The following is a 22,633-nucleotide window of genomic DNA, read 5'->3' as shown; positions in this document are numbered from 1 at the left end:
ATTTTACAAATGAATTTGTAGTGCACTAAGTTTGTGCTTGATGAAATAACTACATTTAGAATGTATTTTCAGTTAGTATAGACATGTCAATCTATTTTTACTATACTTACCATGAAATAAATATATTTTAAATACAATTAAGTATATTTATTTTTCACTAGGGTTGCAGAGAACATGTGATAGAGCTATGTTTTGTTTGCGGCTAAGAAGTGACTAAAGAGTGAATTAAGTGCCATGATTATTCTGTCTATGCCACCAAGCACTGAAATGGATCAATTATCTGAACGAATAAGCACTTATTATTGTTGAAAAAGATTTAATCATACTAACTGATTTGCATACAGGGTGTTTCAAAGTTATTTAAATAAGGCATACTCATTACACAACATTGAAGACATTGATCCATTGTCTGTAAATACGTAAATTTGTGTATGTACCTGCAGTTCCGGTGTAATCAGCGATGGTGAGGGGGTAACCGTCATCCTCAGGATCAACAGAGAACAGTCCAACTCCAAACACACCATACTGTGCAAAAGCTGTGCTGTTCTCAAAATCTTCAAGATCTATGCGCAGTTCGTAGTTTCCTTGGATAGAGAGAGCATGGATTTGTTTCAACCCTGATGAGAGAAACAGAGAAAGACAATTAATTTCAAGGTTATTTTTAGTCATAGGAAATATAATTGGATTATGAGTGTAAAGTATGAATTAAGGCTGTGAATATTTTAATATTTTAACCCAAATAAATGTAGAGTCAATATAAAGTTTTTTTTTGTTGTTGTTGTTTTTTTTTTTAGATATTTGTTTAATAGCACTTTTATATAATAAGTGCTATTAGGGATTATCAGGTCTATACTGTCAATACAAATACCTTTGTTAAATTGATTTTTATTTTTATTTTTAAGATTTTGAGCATAAAATCACTAATTCCAAAAAATTAAGAATATATTTTAATAATTTTAACATTTAGTAAGACAACTGCAAATTATCAGATATTGTTCTTGTTGATCCGTTACAACAATTTAATTAATATATTCAAATAATAATGTTTATGGACTTAAAACAATTAAAATAAAACACGTAAAGCGTGTTAATAAATTTGAAGAAATTTGTGGAAAAATGGACATGAAGCTATATCTCCGCAACACAATTATACTGATCCACTGTCCTCTCTACACACGTTAGCAATATATGTATTGATTCATCTATCCACACTTACATCTGCGTCTTAATCTTGGAGATTAATTTTCATCAACCAAGTAGCCAAACTCAAAATGCAACAGGAAAATAGCATGAGCATAAAACAAATGGTGAAAAAAAATAAAAATAAAAATAATCCATAATCATAGCCTCGGTGAGCAGAACAACTGAGTCTGCATTAATTATGTTAATTATTTGTAATGTGTAAACAGCCAATATGAATCGCACAAATAAACACATTATTTTTCCTATCTCTAGTATGTATGTGTGGTTCATTTTCACTTTCTTTGGCTTGCATAAAAAATAATGCAATAAAACACTGAAATGCTCAAACATCTATTATTATGCAGAGCAAATGCATACTTAAAAAATTCATACATGGCTACTATGCATTAAAGCTGCATGAAAAACAACTAGGTCTTAGGGGAGATTCACACTTTTCATATTTTGTTGTTTTTGTTCACATTTCCAGCACCAGACCCATGAACACCGGATGGAAAAAATCTTGCAGCACCGTCCTCAGATATAAACACCGAGTTGAATTATCAAAACTAATTTGACGTGTAGGGCGCAGTGTAACTACATACATATGAGTATCCGCACAAGGAAATTGATGAAGAAAAGCAGAATGAATGAAAAATGAGGAGGGAAACCGCAACTTTCCATGAGTGCATACAAAACTGAGTCTCTTTTTGCTTCATTCAAAAAATAAATAAAATAATTTATTTTTGAAAAGAGGAAAATAAACCTGCTACTTTCACATGTAATTTACATAACTTTTATTCAGGCTTAATTAAAACCCTTGAGATTTTCCCTGAGGCTCGTTTGGAATAATTAAACATTGTAACAGAGTATTTTACGCCCTTCTTGCTTTTCTACCAAAGAAGGGGCCAAACAGGCAAGTCTGTGCGCATAAAACTCACATGTGCCAGAATTTTCAATTAAACATTATTGCGAAGACATTTCACTAAGCTGCATTTTGTCTTGAATTATCATACTGATTGCTCAATTAACAAGAGAGAGTGAATGTAAGTCAAGGTGTGCTGCTGGATGGCTTTTTCAGGTGAATGTTTCTTCTTTGACTATTACAAACTAAAGCAGAATTTATGATGAAAATCATATATATATATATATATATATATTATTTTTTATTTTATTTTTTTTCCCACATCAGAACAGGGAATCATTCCTTGATCAAAGATGAAAAGCATGCATAATGACTATTTTATATATATATGTTTTATTGAAAAGTGATTTAGTCAAGAGCAGTGAGAGATTTTCTCTCTTTTGTTGTCTGATTAACATGAATGACAGACAGCAGGAATTTTAGACTGCTGTCATTTTAAGAGCTGCCCGGATCCAATAGACTGTTACACATGCACTTTCTTTCTTAGCTGTTTGTTTATGGGGACACTTGCAAAGACAGGTATTTTGACACATACAAGTGTGTGTATGTAACCGTTCAAAGCCTAAAGTGGCAAAAATAACTCTGTTCAATACTCCCGCACACTATGAGTTCTCTAATGAGTCTTTCACTGCTGAATGCGTTTTAACAGCTTAAAATCACTTGTTTTTAAACTGCTATGCTTATAAACATGTGAAAACTATATGTTTTCATGACTACGTAGCACAGCAACGTCATGTGAGCGTGTAACAGCGATATAAAGGATAGTCCAAAATCTCTACCAGTTGACAAATTTCTACCGGTTAATTTGCCGGTATATCGCAGATTATTTGGTATATACACAACAATTAAATTAGACTAACCATAATTCAAACTCTAATCTTAAAACATGTTTTTGCATTTTCTGAATCTAAAAAAAAAAAAAAACTTTTTTATTCAACTGACGGCATCCTCAACCTCCTTAAAAGGAGATTTTGCTAGATTTATCTGCCCTCTGGGGACACATTAGTCCCCAACCCACAGCTAAGCCAACCCCCACACACACATATTTAGAAAGGGAGAGAGAAAGTGCACGATAGATCGTATATTCTTGCTTTTCTACAGCACACATTCTGTGCCTTCTGCCAGATGCCCTGCTATTGTGATATGGGCAGTCAACACCCATGAAGCCTGGGCAGTTCCTATTTGTCAGTAAACATAAATAGACACTGATATATTGAGGCAGAAAGCGGATTGTGTGTTGAGCACAAATTTAAGAGAGCAGCACAATAAAAAGCCTATGGGCATCGGCAGTCACACCTGCACACCTGTGATAAATACCACTCTAAAAATGACATATTCCTGCAATTATGCAGGGAAAAATTGGGTCAAACAATCCATAAAATTTCAAAGCCCCTCTAGGTTTCTATACACACACAAACCCACTCTCAATGAATACAGATATCATTCTAAAACAGGAAACATAAAACATTCATTCTAGATGTGCATAATAAACACATGTTAAATTGTTATTCATTTAAATAATAGTGCAATATTCCATCTTCTGCCAGCTAGACAGACAAAAGACAACATCTTGATTCTGATTAATGTGTTAATGTCTTCAATTTGCAGCTAATGTGAGTGATACAATTGTCTGGCTCATTAACAATTCATACAGACTGTGCACAGCTATACTTTTCTTTTTGCCACAGTAAAAGGTTCAAATATTAATGATTTATTTGCTTAGATTTGAAAAGTATGTTGCGAGGGAAACGCATTGAGCGGTTATAAATATCCCTCAAGCCATTTTTCCACATTCACATGGTTTTACTCCAAGAAATAGACACAGCACTTGAGTCATTACACTCTATCTTTTTCTCTTTCTGTCCTCTTTCAGTGACATTTCTGCAAGTTAAAATATTCATAATGCTTTTTCTCTCTATGTGACTCTGCGCAAAAGAAAAGGAAAGAAAGGAGAGGGGAAGAGGAAAGAGAACTCGCAGGAAGCAACGTGAAGTGTGTGTTTGGTGAAGAAGAATGAACAGGAGGCATGAATGGATGTGCGATGGAGAGATGGAGGGCAGCAGAGAGGGCAGAAAGTGGAGGAGTGTCTTTGAACACCTGTCTATTCTCTCTCTCTCCCATCAAGACGAGAGAAGAACGGAAAGGATCTCCCACAGACTTCAAAGGCAGAAGCTCAGGGGGGAAAAACGCAATTTGTGTGAGCTCACACACACACACACACACACACACACACACACACTTGACTGAAGAGGACACACACACAAAACGCCAACGTGCTGACAAGATTCAAAGGTTTGTGATAAAAAAAATCCACATGCAAACTCATAAATCTGCAAAAAAATGTTCTCTTTTCCTACACTGTAAAAAAAAAAGTTGAGCCAACTTAAAAAGGCAACCAGCTTCAGCAGAGTTTTCTCAACTTGTCGTTTTAAGTTTATACAACAAAAATTTGAGAATCTCCCACAAAAATAAGTTGAGCAAACTCTAAAATCTGCTGAAGCTGGTTGCCTTAAAATTTTAAGTTGGCTCAACCTTTTTTTTTACAGTGTAGTGACCGCAGTAAAGAACTTTTGGAAAGACAAGCTAAATAGCAACCCGTTGTTATGTTTCTGGTGACTCTTCAGCTTTTAACCTGATTTCCAAAAGCAGATTAAAGCAATATTCTGGTTTGTAGAATAAAGAATAAAAATTTGAGAATAAGATAAAATGGTGGCAAATGCCTCTATTAATTTAAAAACTTTAATGAGAATAATTACCATAACTGAACATTCATTTATAATCGTAGCATTTTTTAAAATAATATGTCAACATAAGTTAACATGCAACAATTTTTCATGCTCCATATCTATTGAAATCTTGTCCTATTTTTTTTTTTTTTACTAGATATGCACCTCAATCAACAATGTAGCTTCTGATGTATCCTGAAGAACAAAACTAGATGAAGACATTAGGATGGATGCCCTGAGCTACACCAGAGACCTCTGGATCAGTGTGGATGAGGTTTCATCATCTATTTTCACTGTGTTCTAGAATCCAGTTACAGAAGGAAAACCTAAGTTTGAAGAGCAGCTCAGAAAAAGTGACACCTGAGGGGGAAAAAAACAGCTATATAGTCTCTAACTCACTTCCTGACACATAGTACTTGTCACACGTGTGTAGATGTTCAAAAGCAGAGAGCAGAGCCAGAGAAATGACTCACCAGCAGAGCTGTATGCAAAACCAGAGTATCTAGCCAGAGTCACAGACGAGTCCCATTTGAGACATAATCTGTCTTTCCAAACATTGCCAATGTAGTCTAGTAGTAGTACTCTAGTAGTCATTATTCAAAACAACCGAGGGAATTATCCTTTTTTCTGACTAGCAATGTAAATCCCTCGAACTAAATAAGATGTACTCTTACATGACATGTTTCTTTTTCTTGAAAATGTGGTTTCGAGAAGCTGCAATGATGAAAACCTGAAGAGCAAGCTAAAGGAGTACTACAGAGGACAGATAAAACAATATTATAGTCTACAGTTTTATGAGTTCCAGAAAAAAACAAAACCAAAAAAAAAAAAAAAACACTTATGGCTGTTTCTTAGTGCATGCTCTCCAGCCATATCAACAGATGAGCAAACAAAAAAACAGCACTTTTACACATATTATGAGCATGAGTCATTCATAAAATTAATGGTTTAATTTTCCTACATATAATTGCATTTTGAAAGAGTTTTGAATATATTCCTGGAGACAAAAACAAACAGCCTAAAAGGGATAGTTCACAAAAAAAAAAAAAAAAGGTTATAATTTACTCCCTCTCACGTTGATCCAAACATGTATGACTTTCTTTCTTCTGCGGAACATAAAATAAGATACTTTGGGGACAAATGTTGGCAACCAAATGTTTGAAATAAATAAGTAAATAAATAAAAACGCTGAGACATTTCTCAAAATATATTATTTTGTGTTCCACAGAAGAGAGAAGATCATACAGGTTTGGAACGACATGAAATTAACAATTTTTGAGTGAATCTGGTCTAAGATGATCTCCCAGTGTGGAAAAGCTGGTCTTTAGTTGGTCTGACAAGTGCCCAAAACAGCTCTAAAACCAGGCAAAAAAAAAAAAAAAAAAAAAAAGGATCTGTAAATCAGCTTAAGCTGGTCTCACATGTATTTTTTCCATCATTGATATTGTTTAAATAACATTCAGACTAATTTAATAATGCTTTCAGTTACCGATAGATTGTAGTACTCTTAGCTCTATTTAACATATTTTAGCATATTTAAATCTTTTTTTGCTGAATTGTGCTGTTTTTCTCCCACAATCAGTGCTGAACACATGACAAAAATGTGCTGATTTCCACCGAGAGTGATCCAAGAGCAAAACAAGATGATTAACAGAGATGATTAGTACACTAATGGAGGCTATTAAGGAGAGAAAGAGAGAGAGAGAGAGCAGCAGAATGAGAAGAGGTTGGGGATTTGAAGGGGAAAAAAGCGTTTAAAATAGATGGAGATGATGTACAAGTAACTACAAATGCAATGTCATCTGTGCGTCCACAGAGCTTGGGTCGAGTGGATTAAGATAAATCTTTTCATAACTCTGAGGTCTCAATGAGGTACAGTACTTACAAACCAGTGTTGGGTGTAACGCGTTACTAAGTAACAGTTACAGTTACTTATAAAGTACTTGCGTTACATACAGTAAATAATTTAAACAGTTCTAAAATCAATATTGAATTTGAAATCTAAATTTACCATCTAAAGATAAAATTGAATGCAGAGTCTTTAACCCTCTGCACGCCAGCATGTTCACTTTTTCCTGATTCACAGAGAAACCTTAAATATTGAGATACATATAAAACTAAAATCAATCGAATCTAAAAACGGCCTACTTTTATTTGTGTACACTGACAACCCTACTAGAAGCCCAATAGAAACCGTCACAGAAATTCCAGTGGTTTCTATTAAAATACCATTATGAACCATTAGCTTTTTCCAGTAAAACCATTACAAAATTCCATTTTGTAGTGTGTTTTGGGCATTTTCCCAATAGGATTTAACATCCCACCAATAGAATCCATCACATACCAGTAGACACCATTATAGTTTTGATTAAAACCAATACAATTCCCATTATAACCATTAAATCCATTACATTTTCTATTGTGTTTTGGGCAGGATTCTATTGTTTTTTTTCAGCAGGTTATTAATAACAACAAAATATTGTGCTTTTGCAAAATAAACAAAACAAACAGGGTGCACTTTCTGCCGTCTAGGTCTCCGTGAGCAACTTTCTACGCATCACAAACTCAGTGAATATTTAACACAGAGACATGAGAAATATGTCTATAGAAAGCTTGTGTGTCTACTTTTAAATGAATGAATTCAAATCGAAAACGAATATTCTCTGATTATGTAATCCATATGAAACTAAAGCGAGGTACAGTCTTTCCGGTATTTGAAGCTTGAAGTGTCTACTTCTAAATTAACAAATTCAAATCAAAAACAAATATTCCTGATTATGTAATCCGTATGAAAGCGAGGCACAGTCTTTCCCGTATCTGAAAGCTTGAAGTGTCTACTTTTAAATGAACGAATTCAAATCGAAAACAAATATTTCTGATTATGTAATCCTTATGAAACTAAAGCGAGGTACAGTCTTTCCCATATCTGAGCTCATTATATGCAGTCACCTAAACCTAAACGGATTTTACTAGTTGGGCTTTTCCTGAACATCTTTCCAAACTGAAATGTATTGTTTAACTTTTCTTAAGCTTTTTTGTTATTCAGATATTTTGTTATTCAGAGTATTTCTAGTTGTTAAACAAAGAAGGTTACATTTTTTAAATAAAAAAAAGTTTAAGTATTACAGTTGTTTTAAAGTTAAAAGGCTAAACTATTCTATGTTTGACTCAAATTGAAAGAATAAAGAGTTTAATTTCTATTAAGGTTTATAGGGATTTTAAGATGTAGCCTAATTAGCTATTTGAATAATTAAGTTACTTATTGAGTAACTAAGTTACTTTTCAGACAGAGTATTTAGTAAAGTAATTTAAATACAATATTGATGATGTAATTAGTAATAGCAATTAATTACTTTTTGAAAGCAACTTACCCAACACTGTTACAATCACAACACACGTATGCTTGAGCTCACTTTCACCTGTGTGACACTGGATTGACACTAATGCACTCACTCACTCACTCACTCACTCACTTAAGACATATATCTTCTCAATATCCTCCCTCTCTTCCTTTCATTCTCTTTTTACTTTTTATGCGTATCATATTTCTTAGCAATATTAAAACCCAATGACACCCATAGTCAGCCTGAGTTGGTGCACTATGGGAAGTGCACTCATTGGCGTGCTCAGGTTCGTGTGTGTCTGTGTGAGAAAGAATTATGGAGGCGGCACTTGTGACTCCACACAGAAAATGGATGCTCTTTGTTAGGGAGCCATAATTCATAGTGCTATAATTGATTGGGGAGTGTGAGGATTTACAACCAGAAAGAAGGAAAGAAATAAAAGAGAAACCGCTGATAGAGACAGAAAGAGAACACAGAGTGAAATAGAAAAAAGGAAGCAAACGTGTCTAAATAGGACATGATAATGATCTCTCATCTCCTCTGTCATATCTTTCATGTGAAGTGCGCATGAGGTCCCCAGTGACAACGGAGTCACTTTAACAGTTTTTTTTCTATCTGATTAAATCAGGTTTGGATTGAATAAGACAATGTCCCTAGATAATGTTATCAATGACAGAGCTCGCCTTAACTGTGCACAAAACAGTGTTTCAAGCTGATTCTTGTAACCAAGAAGGATCTATGTGTCAGCACCAGGACACGGTGGGTAGAGCACATATTCCCCACACATAAAAGCATTTGTGACCCTGGACCACAAAACCAGTCTTAAGTCGCTGGGGTATATTTGTAGCAACAGCCAAAAATACATTGTATGGGTCAAAATTATCGTTTTTTCTATTATGCCAGAAATCATTAGGATATTAAGTAAAGATCATGTTCCATGAAGATATTTTGTAAATTACTTACCGTAAACATATCAAAACTTCATTTTTGATTAGTAATATGCATTGCTAAGAACTTCATTTGGACAAATTTAAAGGCGATTTTCTCAATATTTAGATTTTTTTGCACCCTCAGATTCCAGATTTTCAAATAGTTGTATCTCGGCCAAATATTGCCATATCATAACAAACCATACATCAATGGAAAGGTTATTTATCCAGCTTTCAGATGTTGTATGAATCTCTATTTCGGAAAATTTACACTTGAGACTGGTTTTGTGGTCCAGGGTCACATTTGTGTTTGCAGGGACGCCGAAGTCTGAATTAGGTCTGTGTCATAGCCAATGTCGGACCCTCTCTCTGTTTGTCTTCACAATTCTGTATATATAATATTAATGGTTCAAGTGGTTTTTGAGTTACAGATTGGATCATTTTCAGATCAGCAAGAAAAAAAAATCATATTAATGTGACTTTGCTTTCCATTTATTACCTAAAGCACACTTTAAGTACTTCTTCAATACCACAGCAAAAACTACTAGCCTAACTAAGAAAGTTCAAACATGATTAAAGGCAAAAACGAACAAATACACAAATTACAAGCATAGATAAATACAATATAACAAAGTTACAAAATAAAATAATGTCTAACAGTACAGAATATTCAGGTACAGAAATGTAATAATTAAGTGTAAAATAACACTGCATAGTGTTCACTGTATAAATGAAATGTAGATTAATCTTTGTTAAAGCTGAATTTTGTTGTTTGATTAACATTAATGACACAGACTGCAGCAGGTATTTATAGACTACTGTCCCTTTAAGACTTGATGCATGGATCTAATATAATAATATACATCAGATTTCTTTCTCAACTGTTTTTGTTTACCTAAGACATAACCAAATGATTGTCGAGATGGATATTCTGACATCATTTTATGTGTATATGTCATATGTGTACATGTTCTCTTTCGCCTCTTCTTGCGCTGGAATGGTTTAAATCATTTACATGTGTAAATTCCCTGATTCAGACTGCTATAATGCTGTGTAGTTTAGACAATATTAGATTCCTGATTTCTCCTGAACTGAAGTTTCACTCACACACACTGTGAACCACCTACACACTGCAACTCAAAGCTGCTGGAGCTGCAGCAGTTTAGTAGAGATTACCACAGTTTGCCATCACTGGCCCAGTCCAAAGAGCTTTTATAAACCATCTGACATTTAGACTCCTGCCCTGCTTTAAAGGAATAGTTCACTCAAAAATGAAAACTCGCTCCAAGATGTATAAGAGTTTGTTTCCTCAACAGAATAGATTTGGAGAAATTTAGCATTACATCACTCGCTCAGGTGCCATCTGGATTTAGAGTCCAAACAACTGACAAAAAAACATCACAATAATCTACTCCAGTCTCCAGTCCATCAGTCAACACTTTTGGTTTTTAACACAGCTGTGAAGTGAAAAGCTGTGTGTTTGTTAGAAACAAGTGTGTGGATAATTGTGATATTTTTATCAGCTGTTTAAACTCTCTCTTGGGTCAATATCAAACGTTGTCCATCAGCTGCTTTACATACTACAGTGCAGGTCATCCTCATGGACTGAACCAGATTTGACAGTTCTTGCTGTGAGATGTTACTTCCCTCTCCCACCAAGGCACTTGAAACTTCCCAGACACATCTGGGGGACACACAGGTATACGTGGTTTAACACTGCGAGGACCTGTCTCACTGTCTTAGGCCTCTTATATTACAGACATTGCACTTTATTGCTCTGGCCACATCTGCAATCCTCATGACTCCTTCATGCACTGTACACACAGGTGAGCAGGATCCCTAGGCATCTATTTTCTGGTGTTTTTCAGAGTCAGTAAAAATGTCTTTTTAATGTCCTAAGTTATTTTAACTGTGAATTTAATTGCCTTCCATTTATTTATTGTTTATTTATGCTGTTAAACACACACACACACACATTGACATTTCTGTAATAATTGACAGATCACAGCTGCATTCTGGTTGAAAAAAAACATTAAGAGGAGAATCCTTGATTTATAGAATGTACATCTTTAACCGTGAGAAGACCTTGCCATGATCTCCCACATCAAAGGGATTTTTCAACATATGACCTTCCTACTGGCCATTCAACTGTCCATATTAACTGGCAGACATAGTTTGAATGAATATGTGAAACTCTGTGCATGTGTACATTACGCCAGTAAATGCTTCCTCAATGTGCACCTTCTTTATTTCTATGCTCTTTCTATGACTCACTGGGTCCATAAAATAGAAAAACAAAGAAAAACTCGTATTTTTCTCAGATTTGACTTGACCACTTTAATGGTTAAAATCTTTTTCTCCCACATTTCTATTGACCATATCAGATGAACTACAAAAATGAAAGAGAACTGAATGTCCTTTGTTGTGTACGATGCTGCCTGGCTTTGTGCTTATCGCTTGAAGATCTTTAATGTGCAGCTTTAAAAAGTTTGTGACTTTTAAAGTAAATCTAATTAATGATAGTCTGATAACATAATGCAGGTACATAAAAGGAGGTCTATGACTCCTGCTTCTTATCAGACAGTGCAAAAAATCAGTGCAATGGAGGTACTGCTAAGAAACAAGCAGTAGACATTTAACTCAGTAAATCAATATAAGTCAGCTTCTAAAATATTGGTAGACCTGTACTTTTGAGCTCAAGCAGTTTTCTACTTTGGCACAGATTGCAGCTCCTAGACTGAAATGGAAGGGGAAGCTCTATTTTTCAAAATTCAACCACTGTATATCATAAAACTAGCCCTATTTCACCCAACAAGAGCAGCCTCTGCCATCACCATAACTCCCATGAGCCTTCATTGGATGTAATGACACGGAGGGTCAAGGATAAGGAAGAGCAATTGAGTCATGAGGGAATTTGACTGGTTAAAAGAAACATGATGTAAGCTTTATCTAAATCTCAAGGGTAAACAATGTCCACGAGAAGCTTTACACGACCACTATGGACGCTATTATATGGCTTGCTACTCTTGTCCCTCTCTCAGCCTGTGGGGAATAAGCAGAACAGGACACTATGGAAACTGCAATGACTGCCATCTGCAATGCAGCTAACAAAGATTTTGTGCAGAGAAACAGGGTCTGTAAGTTCACACTTCACTAAACCAAACTGTATGTCTCTTTGATGATAATCTACTTAACACAATGAGAATCTATTTCCATGTATAAGTATGCCCTGGAGCGCAAGTGCCTCACTTGGCCACACCAGCAGAGGAGGGGTGGCAGCGTTAGAGACAACTGTATCTTCATCCACGTTCCCATGGGCCTGACTGATGCTACATCCATCTGTTATCCTGCATCAGTTGCACCAATTTATGACCTCACACACTGTGTGTGTGTGTGAGAGAGAGAGAGTTACGTCCTTTAAATTCCCTGTACATCCTCTCTCTCTCTCTGTATCTTAGCAAATAACAACAAGCCAGTCGCCACTGCTCATCTCATTAAGTGAACAGAGGAACAAAAACACTCACGCAGACCAACACACACAATAATGATTCTAGTTTAAACCTCTCTGCAGGTTAAGAGCTTGATTATAGTGCTTTGGCTGTCAAAAGACATTTTGGCTCGCAAAAATGGTAAACACGGCAATTTGCGCTTTCTTGTTGATTTGATTCCCACTTGCAACATGGAGTGGAAGAAAAGCAGAGGGAACGAGTTGCTGCTGCACATCCACTGATCATGTGGAGATGAATGTTTAGCGCTCTAGTTCAGTGCTTTTCGGTTTCTAGGTTGGACCAACAAATAAATGCATTTAAGGGATGATGCACAATCAGCCGTTTTAGCAAAATGGACCCTGACAGATCTGTGATGTGTACTGTTGACTGCATGACTCTCTGCAGGTCTAAAAGGTCTGCAGGATGCACCATTCAGTTAGTAAACACATTAAATAATTGCAATATGCAAAAAAAGTCAAAACAAAATAAATTTAAAATTCAAAGAAATTCCTAGAACTGTTTTTTTTTTTTTTAAATATATAAAATCAAAGTCTGTCAAGACAAGAATGTAGACAGATGTGTAGAAACAAGTGATTGAGAGGGTGCGCAGGTGTTGGCAGCTTTTTACCCTGATAATTTTTTTTTTTTTAAATCACAGTTTATGCTCACAGGCTTCCTCTCTGTTACAAACACAAAAACACAACTTACCAAGCCAGTACTCTCCAGTGATTTTGCCAAATCCTTCCCTGTAGGAGTCCCACTCCCTGAAGAAGTTCACAGACCCATCCTCCCTCCGCTGGATTACCTGACAAAAAGCAGAAACAGAATATTGATTAACCACAAATGTGTGTCAAAACCTTGTTAGTGGGTTGCATGATTGTAGATGAAGTTTTTTTTTTTTTTTCTTAAATGAATTAACGTCTGAAAACAGGACAATGTTCTGTTGTGTTCTGCTGTATAGCTTGATTCACAGAGAAATTGTCTCTCATGGGGACGTAAGAGATTTTAAGCATTTACAGGGGTTATAGTTGGTGATTTTATTATTGCAGTCCGAATTCAGAATGTCTGTTTTTTTGACAAACACCAAGGTCATGTGGTAATTTAACTGACGTCAGAATTCACATCTCTGAGTTTACAAGAAGTCATCGATTCAAAAAAAATTCAGTGTTTAAATGCTTTTTGACCACTGATGAACACGGTAGGGTAACTGTTGCACTTCGCTATAATTTGAATGCATATTTATCACTGAAAAAAAAAAAAAAAACTGAAATGCTGGAAAGTATTTACAAGAACAATATTTCAGAACTGTTCCACCACAGCGAGTGGAAGCTGTTAAGAACAAAAACGAATGAGAAGAAAAGCACATAAACATTTGAAGTTAGTCATTATTATGGCAGCTACCGGTATGCAATACAACTATAAAATACGTCTTATATAAGTGTCACATTCGTGGGGACGGAGAAAAGGCAGGAGGCTCAAAGTAAAGGTAGAATTGCTCTTTAATAAACAAAACGCTGAGTAGAGATCATACAAAAATCAAAGTAGTAACCAAGTAGAACAGACAAAGGTAAATGGCGAACTGAAGGTTTAAGAAGGGGGGCAAATGAATGGGTAAACGTGATAATTGATCAAACACATGTGAAAAGAATGATAATTAGGAGGCTAACTAAAACTAGGTCACAGGGGAAAAGGCTAATTAAGAATGAACTAGAAACAAAACAGAACATGCACGTACCAATAGGCCTATATTACACACATAACAATATAAACCAAGCAGCTTTATTTTTGCCTTATGTAAATAAGAAGTTGCATTAACTTATTTCTGGTATTCTCCACATTTTTAATGACATCATCATTTTGAGAGATAAAAGGCAAGACAGAAAACTATTTCAACCAAAGTGCATCTGTTTTCCTATATTTTTTTAAACAGGAGATTTAAATAATCAAATAATAAATCTGATATTATTAAATATGAATCTATTCTTATTATTCCAAGCATATGCCATTCATTTACAGCAGACAATCATGCGATTGGCCACATGAGCAGTGCATTCTCGGGTTCGAAGGATCACAGAACTTGCTTCTCCAGTGTGAATAAATCACCATTCGAATTCATGAGTTTTATCACTGAGGTGCCATGCAATTTATTTTTTACATATGTCCACATGAGAAACAATTACCATCCGAATAGGGCTTAGGGCTCATGTGCTTTTGAATAAAGTAGGATGAATGTATGTATGATTTTAGGGCTCTTCCTCAGAGTAACTCTCGCAGCAGAGACTGATATTAGACCTGAACAAACATAACGATGGAAGAGCTCAGAATTGTTGTCTTAAGGATAATATCATTTAATGGAGTATGATTTCTTGAAGTATGATATCTTGAGTTAGTCAAGACTGACTCAAAAGAGTAGAACTTCCAGAGCTCGTAATCTATTTGAGTATAGACACTCACATTCTGTAGAGAGCCATGCAAAAATGTGAGTTCCCTTCTATTTAGCATTTTATTTTATTTATTTATTTATTTTATACTATAAAACCAGTTTGTGTCACTTTGAATAAAAAGTGAATTTAAAAAAAGAACAGGAATTTCAGAATGTCTCAGTAACTGGCCTGTCTCCCTTTTGCCTTAATGAAAGCAGCACTTCCCTAGTAAAAAAATAATATATTTAAAATACATTTATTTCATACTAAGTATAGTTAAAATCTCTTAACATATTTACTGACAGATAGCTCGAAACTTACTGATATAAAAATTATAATTAAACTTTATTTGGCGTTCTACTTGAGCACAATACACATTTCTTAATATTAAGTCTAAAATGTGTTTTAATGTCACTTTTGATGAGAATTGTATAATATCAGTCTTTAAATGCAAAATACTTAAAGTGTACCTGAAGTGTACTTGCAATAGTTCCACTTTAGCATAATCAAATATACTAAGCATATCTTTAATCGTACTTCAGCACTATTTCTGCACAATTAAAGTGCATTAAGCACAAAATTAGTTGTTCCAATTTAGCAGACTTTAAGTATACCAGTTTAGTATACTGAAAGTACAATTGCAGGGTATTTTATTAAGTACATAAATATGAAAAAGTATTTGTAGTATACTTAGCATTAAATAAATGTATTTCAAATACATTTAAGTATATTTATTTTTCACTAGGGTTGAGCTGCATGAACTCACAAATTTGTGTAAAAATCATGAAGTAAACTAAAAACAGCAACTTGAAATGTTGGCTCGACATCTTGTATTGGAAAAAAGCAATCCACTAAACAATCCTAGTATAAAACTCTATCCCCTAACAAACCCCTAAAATCTGAATCGTTGGTTTAAAGCTTGTTGAAGGATAAAAACATGTTTATAGTGAAGTTCATTTTGCCAGTATACAACAAGCAAAGAAGGTGGACAGTTGAATTAGAGTTCAACTTTAAGCAAGAAGGACATTAAAGACAATGCGTCTTAAGAAAGAGCAATAGAGGACGTGCACAGAATAAAAGAGTTCAAATGTGCCAGCCCATAATGAGTCTGTCAAAATCGCTGACACTGGCTTTGATTGTGGCTGTGTGAGATTTTATGTGGTTTTATGGCACAGAAGGGCATTCAGTGAAGTATGGTAATCAGAAACAACACTCAGGGGTCTGTGTTTGTTCTTCTGCGTTATCTTTAATCCCTCTGGGTAAATGGCATGTTTGCAAAACTGATAATTACTTTAATTTGATTGATGTATGAAGACGCCTTTTACTAACTAATTTGCAGTGTACTCTGCATTGATTACTCTGTAAAAGTCTAGAAAACAGATTCTGTGGAGTGATGTCAAATATGACATCACTCCACACATCACTGAATATCTGTTTATGGAAAACACATTGCGTCTAACGCATTTCATTTCTCCTATCAAAGTAAAATGTATGATCAGTTGAATTCATAAGCAGGTGGACTTTGTTTTCTGTTGAAATTTGGAAGAGAAGTGAGACGGGGAGGGAAAGGGGTTGATCCAGTACAGGATGACAGCTGTCAGTCATCTTAAAGGTTTCGCTCTCTCCTGCATCACTCCTCCCCTGTAGCTGCCCTAGAGGCTCCTGGGAGATCAACCCTGCCTGCACAGAACTGAGGCAGACACCACTGTCAAGGTTGAAATTACACATGCATCCACACACATATACAATCACAAACACACAGTGTTATCTTGCCTTTTTTCCACAGATTTAAGGCAGGCAAGTAGTGAAGGTCAAAGGGGCATTGACCATCACTGTCTAACAACAGTGTCAGCAGAGGCAGAGAATCAGACAGAGAGAGAGGGAGTATTAAAGGTGAAATCAGAATCGGTCGACCCCTTTCTCACTGTCCCTGTCACCTAACAGCTTTCAGGAACGAAGCAATATCTCTCCAACAAATGCAGGTATGCGAACAACAGCTTTTATTTGTAATGTAAAACCTTTACCTAAAATGTTTGTGGTTAGTTTCCTTATTTTTAAAGGGATCGATAATAATAGAAAAAATTAATTTAAATAAATAAATAAATAATAATAATAATAATAATAATAATAATAATAATAATAATAATAATAATAATAATAATATATATATATATATATATATATATATATATATATATATATATATATATATATATATATATATATTATGAACAGGTCAAAATGTAATTCACTCTCAGTTGAAAATTAAACAATGACCAATGCACAGATACATAAACTTTATAAAATATGGCTACATAAACCTCAAATGTCACCAGCATGCTTAATCATGTGAAGTGAGAAAATGTGTTTGCCATTACTTTGAGGTTTGTGTTGCCATATTTGATATAGTCTATGTAAATTTCATTTTGTTCATCATGAAGAATGCACCAGTTGTGCCATATATCCTTTTTGGAGCTTGAAAGATTTGTATTAACAGTAATATCCACAGAATAGCTGAAAATGATTTAAAACATTATGTTATTAGAGATGAGTGGATCCTGTAAATGTAGGACCATAAATATGAATATAATTTCACACACAGCTATTAATAACAATTCACTCTACACATATGAGGAAAATGTTAATTTGTGGTCTCTATCTATTATTAAGGTGGGGAAAAAAGTCACAGGAAAGCTCAATGAGCTGTTTCATGTCATTCACACAATTAAAAGACATGATGTCACCTCATATAATATTAGCCTCTTGACACCCTGGTGTTTACAGTAATTGATCCGAAACTCTTACAGTGCAGTGATCTGTGAATCTCGCCCTGTGGTTTTTGTGTCATGACTGTGCAATTTCACCGCAAATGACAAAATGCACCCAAAATGTCAGTCGCTGCCAACCAGACTAATTAAAAATTCTCTTTTAATTAAAGTCCCCACCAAAGGATTATAGCAGCTGAGGGCATCGCTTTGGTGGCGTCTGCTCTGTGTGGTTCTTCAGTACAGAGCCATTCTGAAATCAATATCATTTTCTTGCATATGATAAAAAATGATTTGTCCTCGCTCAAGGAGGGCTCTGTTGTGTTTGCTTATAGCAGTTCCAACCTGGTCTCATAAAAATACGTACCTCTGCGCACTTTTTGTGCGACACCGTTTTACGTACCTTGCTGCACGTTTCGCCACAGTTTCAAATAGAGTTTCCACTGAGTGGCACTAAAACACAGGTTCAATATGTGAACCCTGGCACGTTTTTATTACGTAGATATTGGTACGTATTGCTGTTTTTTTATTACGTTGCTTCAGATACATATTACGGCGGTTCAGAATTCAAATATCCGGGGACTGTCACTAAAAGTTAATACTCTATCGTGTTGGAAATATGCTCTACACCAAATCCAGCCCTAAACCTACCCGATAGTGTTAACAAATGCAAAACTGATATAAAAACGTATTAGCTGATGCAACTGTGCCATTTGAACTTCCTTTTACGTAGATTTTAACTGCTTTGTGGAACCGTAGTTACACGGGATTTGAACCGGTGCTTCTCGTCTCCTATGTCCGTCTCCGTACTCTGTGAACTACCGAACAAACTTATCAACTATAAAAACCCATAGATATGAAGCTGGATGTGTGCGATGCTAACGTTCAAAAGCATCAGTTTTCAAATCTCCCAGCATATTAATATTGTTTTGAAGTCATAGCATGATATTCTTCAAGTAATTGTGCGAAAATTACGCTTTATTAATCGCAACTCTGTAAATTTGTGTGAAAGTGTTCATTTATTTTGGAAACTGCAGTGATATGTACTTATTGGTACGTATTTCATGTCACGCTAAAAAGTGCACCCAGGTACGTAAATGCCATGAGACCAGGTAGAGCAGTTCAGTTCCTCAAGTGCTACTTGACATTTGATGTGTCACTTGGGTTATGGTTTTTACATTCCTCAGAGAATAAAAATGAAAAATTAAGCCTGCATTATTAAAGTTCTGAATTTATTCCATTCATTAAATATTCAGAAGACTCAAGTCATGAAATTACGGTTAAAATTATAATTTGTGTAAGGTGAATTATTATTTAGTTTTCATTAATAGCTGTGTCCAATAAAACTGAACTTTAGAGAATTTTCCTGGTCTTACATTTAGCCTAGAGATTCACCCATCTTTAATAAAAATAATTGAAATATGGGCTCTGTTCTTATTGGGCTGTCAGTAAGAGGGAGGAAAATGAAGTCACTTTTTTATCACCTTGAATTCCTCACACTTTCATCTGTCTATGTTACTCAGGGCTTGACATTAAGCATTCTCATGTGGTTGTCCTTCGGACAAGTAAATTTGTCATTTACTTGTCCGAGTATAAAAGTTACTTGCCTGGAGAGAAAAAATTAAGTTAAATTGAGTTATAAATATAATTATTTATTGTAGTTATACAAAACACATTTAGTTTATTTAGATTTTTCTTTTTAAATGAAATAATGAACAAAATAATAAAGTGTGATAATACTATTATATTTAAAAATAAAAAGTTAGAATTAAATACAAATACAATTATTTTATAGTAAACTTAAAAATAAAATGCTAATATTTACTTATTTATAAAATTTTCATCATTTTCAAACTTAAATTTAAAAAGTTTTAATTAGTTAAATTTAATCAGTCAATTAGTATAATAAGACATTTGGGCTGTTACCAAACAGATGAAATCAGTATCAACAAAATTCATCTTTGCAATGCAGAAGAAACAGAAGCTGCATCTGAAGTGGAATAGATATATTTACCCACTGTTTAATGCAGCTCTGAGGGACATGGAATGCTTTAACCTGCAGTTACAAATGAATAAATAATGTTTTGATACATAAAACGTTGAATACTGATATTTGAAATTATTATTATTATTTTTTTTAAATACTCTAAATGTGAAATTAAAACCACCAGTAGGCGGCATCAAGTCACTGTTAATAAGTGAGTCATTGCGACTGAACCGAATCATTTAAACGGTTGATTCATTCAGGCACAAAACACCGTCATGTTGCTCAGAGACACAAAACAGCACTGTGGCTGTGTTTGGAGTTATTTTTGTTGGTGAATAGAGCAAAAACAGGCAATATGGTGTCTAAAACCTAAGTCTCTTAATGTTAACTTCTTGTTTATTGAACTGTTATCACATTTGTAATCATGATGATTTTTGTAGCAAAAAAAAAAACAAAAAACGGCGTTCGATCTTCGTGTGATATTAACTATATGAAATGATATAAATGCATACATTTTCCTCCCCCATGTCTTGAATTTTCTGATCATTCTTCATGCATTGTAATTGTAATACTGAATCATGCAGAGAAAGAATGCACGTGAGCTAGTCTAACCTAGATGACTTTACGTAATTATGCGTTCACTCTTTGTTTGATTCTTGCAATATACTCGTTAAAACAACAATTACAAAATTATCACAAACGATATATAATCGCACACCCCTATAACAAAGGCTATATCATAAATAAAGGCAGTTATTATTGTTTTTGGTACTGACTTTTTCAAGTTACTTGTCCGATTGGGCAAGTAAATTTCTCTTTCACTTGCCCGTCCAAAACATTCACTTGTCCCAGACAAGCGGACAAGCGTTAATGTCGAGCCTTTACAGTTATTGTAGACCAGTAATCAGTCTCACTTGAATTGTGAAAACTATAGGTTACCTATCTCTACTCTTCTAGAAGACATATGAATTTTTACAAAATCACATTTACAAATCATAACAAAAATGGCTAAGAAAAACAATACTCTGACAGAATTTGTTTAGCAGATGCCACTTGATTTGATATTTAATTTAATGCAGTGACATTCAGACATTCAGTATTTTTTGGGCCACAAGATAAATTTATTTTCTTTCTTTTTTTTTTTTTTTTGGAAAAATGTATTCATTTTAAAGTTTAGTTAATCTTTTCATAAAGCCCTCTTGAAAATATGTGTGTAGATTTTACCTCAAGTTAAGAGCAAATGGCTAATCAAAAGACAACACAAGACATTTTGATTTAACGATGTCTCTAACACTGGATTACAAACTGATTTCCACAGACTTTGGCCTTCATCAGCCTACTGCCAGCAAGATTACAGATAAAACATATTCAGCACTGCTGCTTCTCTCCCTAGGAACTGGAGTCTTACAAAGCTTCACTGCAGAGTACTTAAACAAGTGACAAAGAACCCTTGGGTGGCAGCAGAGTAACACAAGACACCTCTATTACCGTTCACTTGCACAATGAGCAAGATTCATGCACTTGAGGGAGGTATAATAGTGCAGGTGGTGTTCCTCTCTCAGGTCTTGGATGGCTAGTGGTCATTAAGAAATCAATGTGTCTGTCAATCTGTCAATGAGACAGTCAATGCATGTGTCTCCAAACACAGTGTGCATTTAACTGCCAGGATAGTGTCAGCTGAAGGAATTTAACAGACAGCTGCTTAAGCTCTCACTGCATTTGATCGGTTCAATCCTACAATGACTACAACAGAAGTGGCCATGGAACTGACCCTCATTGGCCCCAAAAAGTGTTTGGACACTTATGCTATATTTATTTTATTGCATTAGATAGAAATATCACACCAAGTGGCGTTTGGATGCTAAAAATATTTGCAGCAAACATTTGACAACCAGAAAATACTTTTAAATATATGCTTGTGGCAAAAGTGTCATGCCCATCAAATGAAAATGCTCAGTGATCTGTCAAGTTCAAAGCACCACACATGAAATGAGAAAAAGAAACAAGCAACATAACCCCCCAAAAAAACAAGTAATAAAATAGATATCATGGCCACAAATTAAGAATTTCTTCCCACAACGTATTAATTTGAGGCCACAATTTGTTCCCTCGTTTTGTTTTTTTCAAACTGTAGCTATGTTGTACTAATTCATTCCCTCGTCTTATTATAATGATGTCAAATCATATACAACTCCACAAATTAGTACAACATGGCCATTATCAACCTAAAAAGAGAGAAATAGTTAAGTCATGGGTGCTCATTTTTAAATTGTAACCACATTGTCTATTTTTTCCCTACACATGTCAAGTGCAGGGCATCGTAGTCAGTCAGTCAGTAAATCAATCAATCAATCAATCAATCAATCAATCAATCAATCAATCAATCAATCAATCAATCAATCAATCAATCAATCAATCAATCAACAGCTTAATGTAGCTAACAGGGTTATGAAATAAGCATGCCTTCAGCATTCAGTTCCTGAATTTGAATTACATTTGAACTGAGGCAGCATAGATGATGCAAAATTGCTATTTAAATTTGAATGTGAGGAGGCAGAATTAAATTGAAAAGACAGATAGGTTTGAAATGGCACCGAGTGAGCCAGGACTAAAAACAAAAGTGCATGATGCCCCTGGCTTGTAATTAGTTGGCCATTATTGCAAAATAATCCCCCTGATCCCCCTGCTGGGGTTTATTTCCAGATGATCACACCTGACTGTACATCATTATAAGTGTGTGGAGACCTCAACACACCAAAACATGAGCGGATAAAACCAGCTTTCCGGTTTTCCACACTATGCCATGATCAGTGTTTAATCTGTGCTTGGCAGTGAAGCTGATTGCATCACGAGGGCAAGATCCCGTG

General features: G+C 34.9%; 1 protein-coding gene across 9 annotated transcripts in view; it reads right to left on the bottom strand.

Moving 5' to 3' along the window:
- fibcd1b (fibrinogen C domain containing 1b) overlaps positions 1-22,633 on the bottom strand; it is a 91,612-nt gene that overhangs the window by 14,919 nt on the left and 54,060 nt on the right. For all 9 annotated transcript variants that reach the window (XM_058774480.1, XM_058774476.1, XM_058774477.1 and 6 more), the window contains 2 exons: positions 13,300-13,396; positions 438-617 (listed from right to left, as the gene is read on the bottom strand). In XM_058774480.1, the coding sequence (XP_058630463.1) occupies positions 438-617; positions 13,300-13,396 (277 nt within the window). The remainder of the gene's footprint in view (positions 1-437; positions 618-13,299; positions 13,397-22,633) is intronic.

This window comes from Onychostoma macrolepis, chromosome 05 (genome assembly GCF_012432095.1).
Source record: "Onychostoma macrolepis isolate SWU-2019 chromosome 05, ASM1243209v1, whole genome shotgun sequence".
NCBI lineage: Eukaryota > Metazoa > Chordata > Actinopteri > Cypriniformes > Cyprinidae > Onychostoma > Onychostoma macrolepis.
This window is presented reverse-complemented; position numbering and strand designations above follow the sequence as displayed.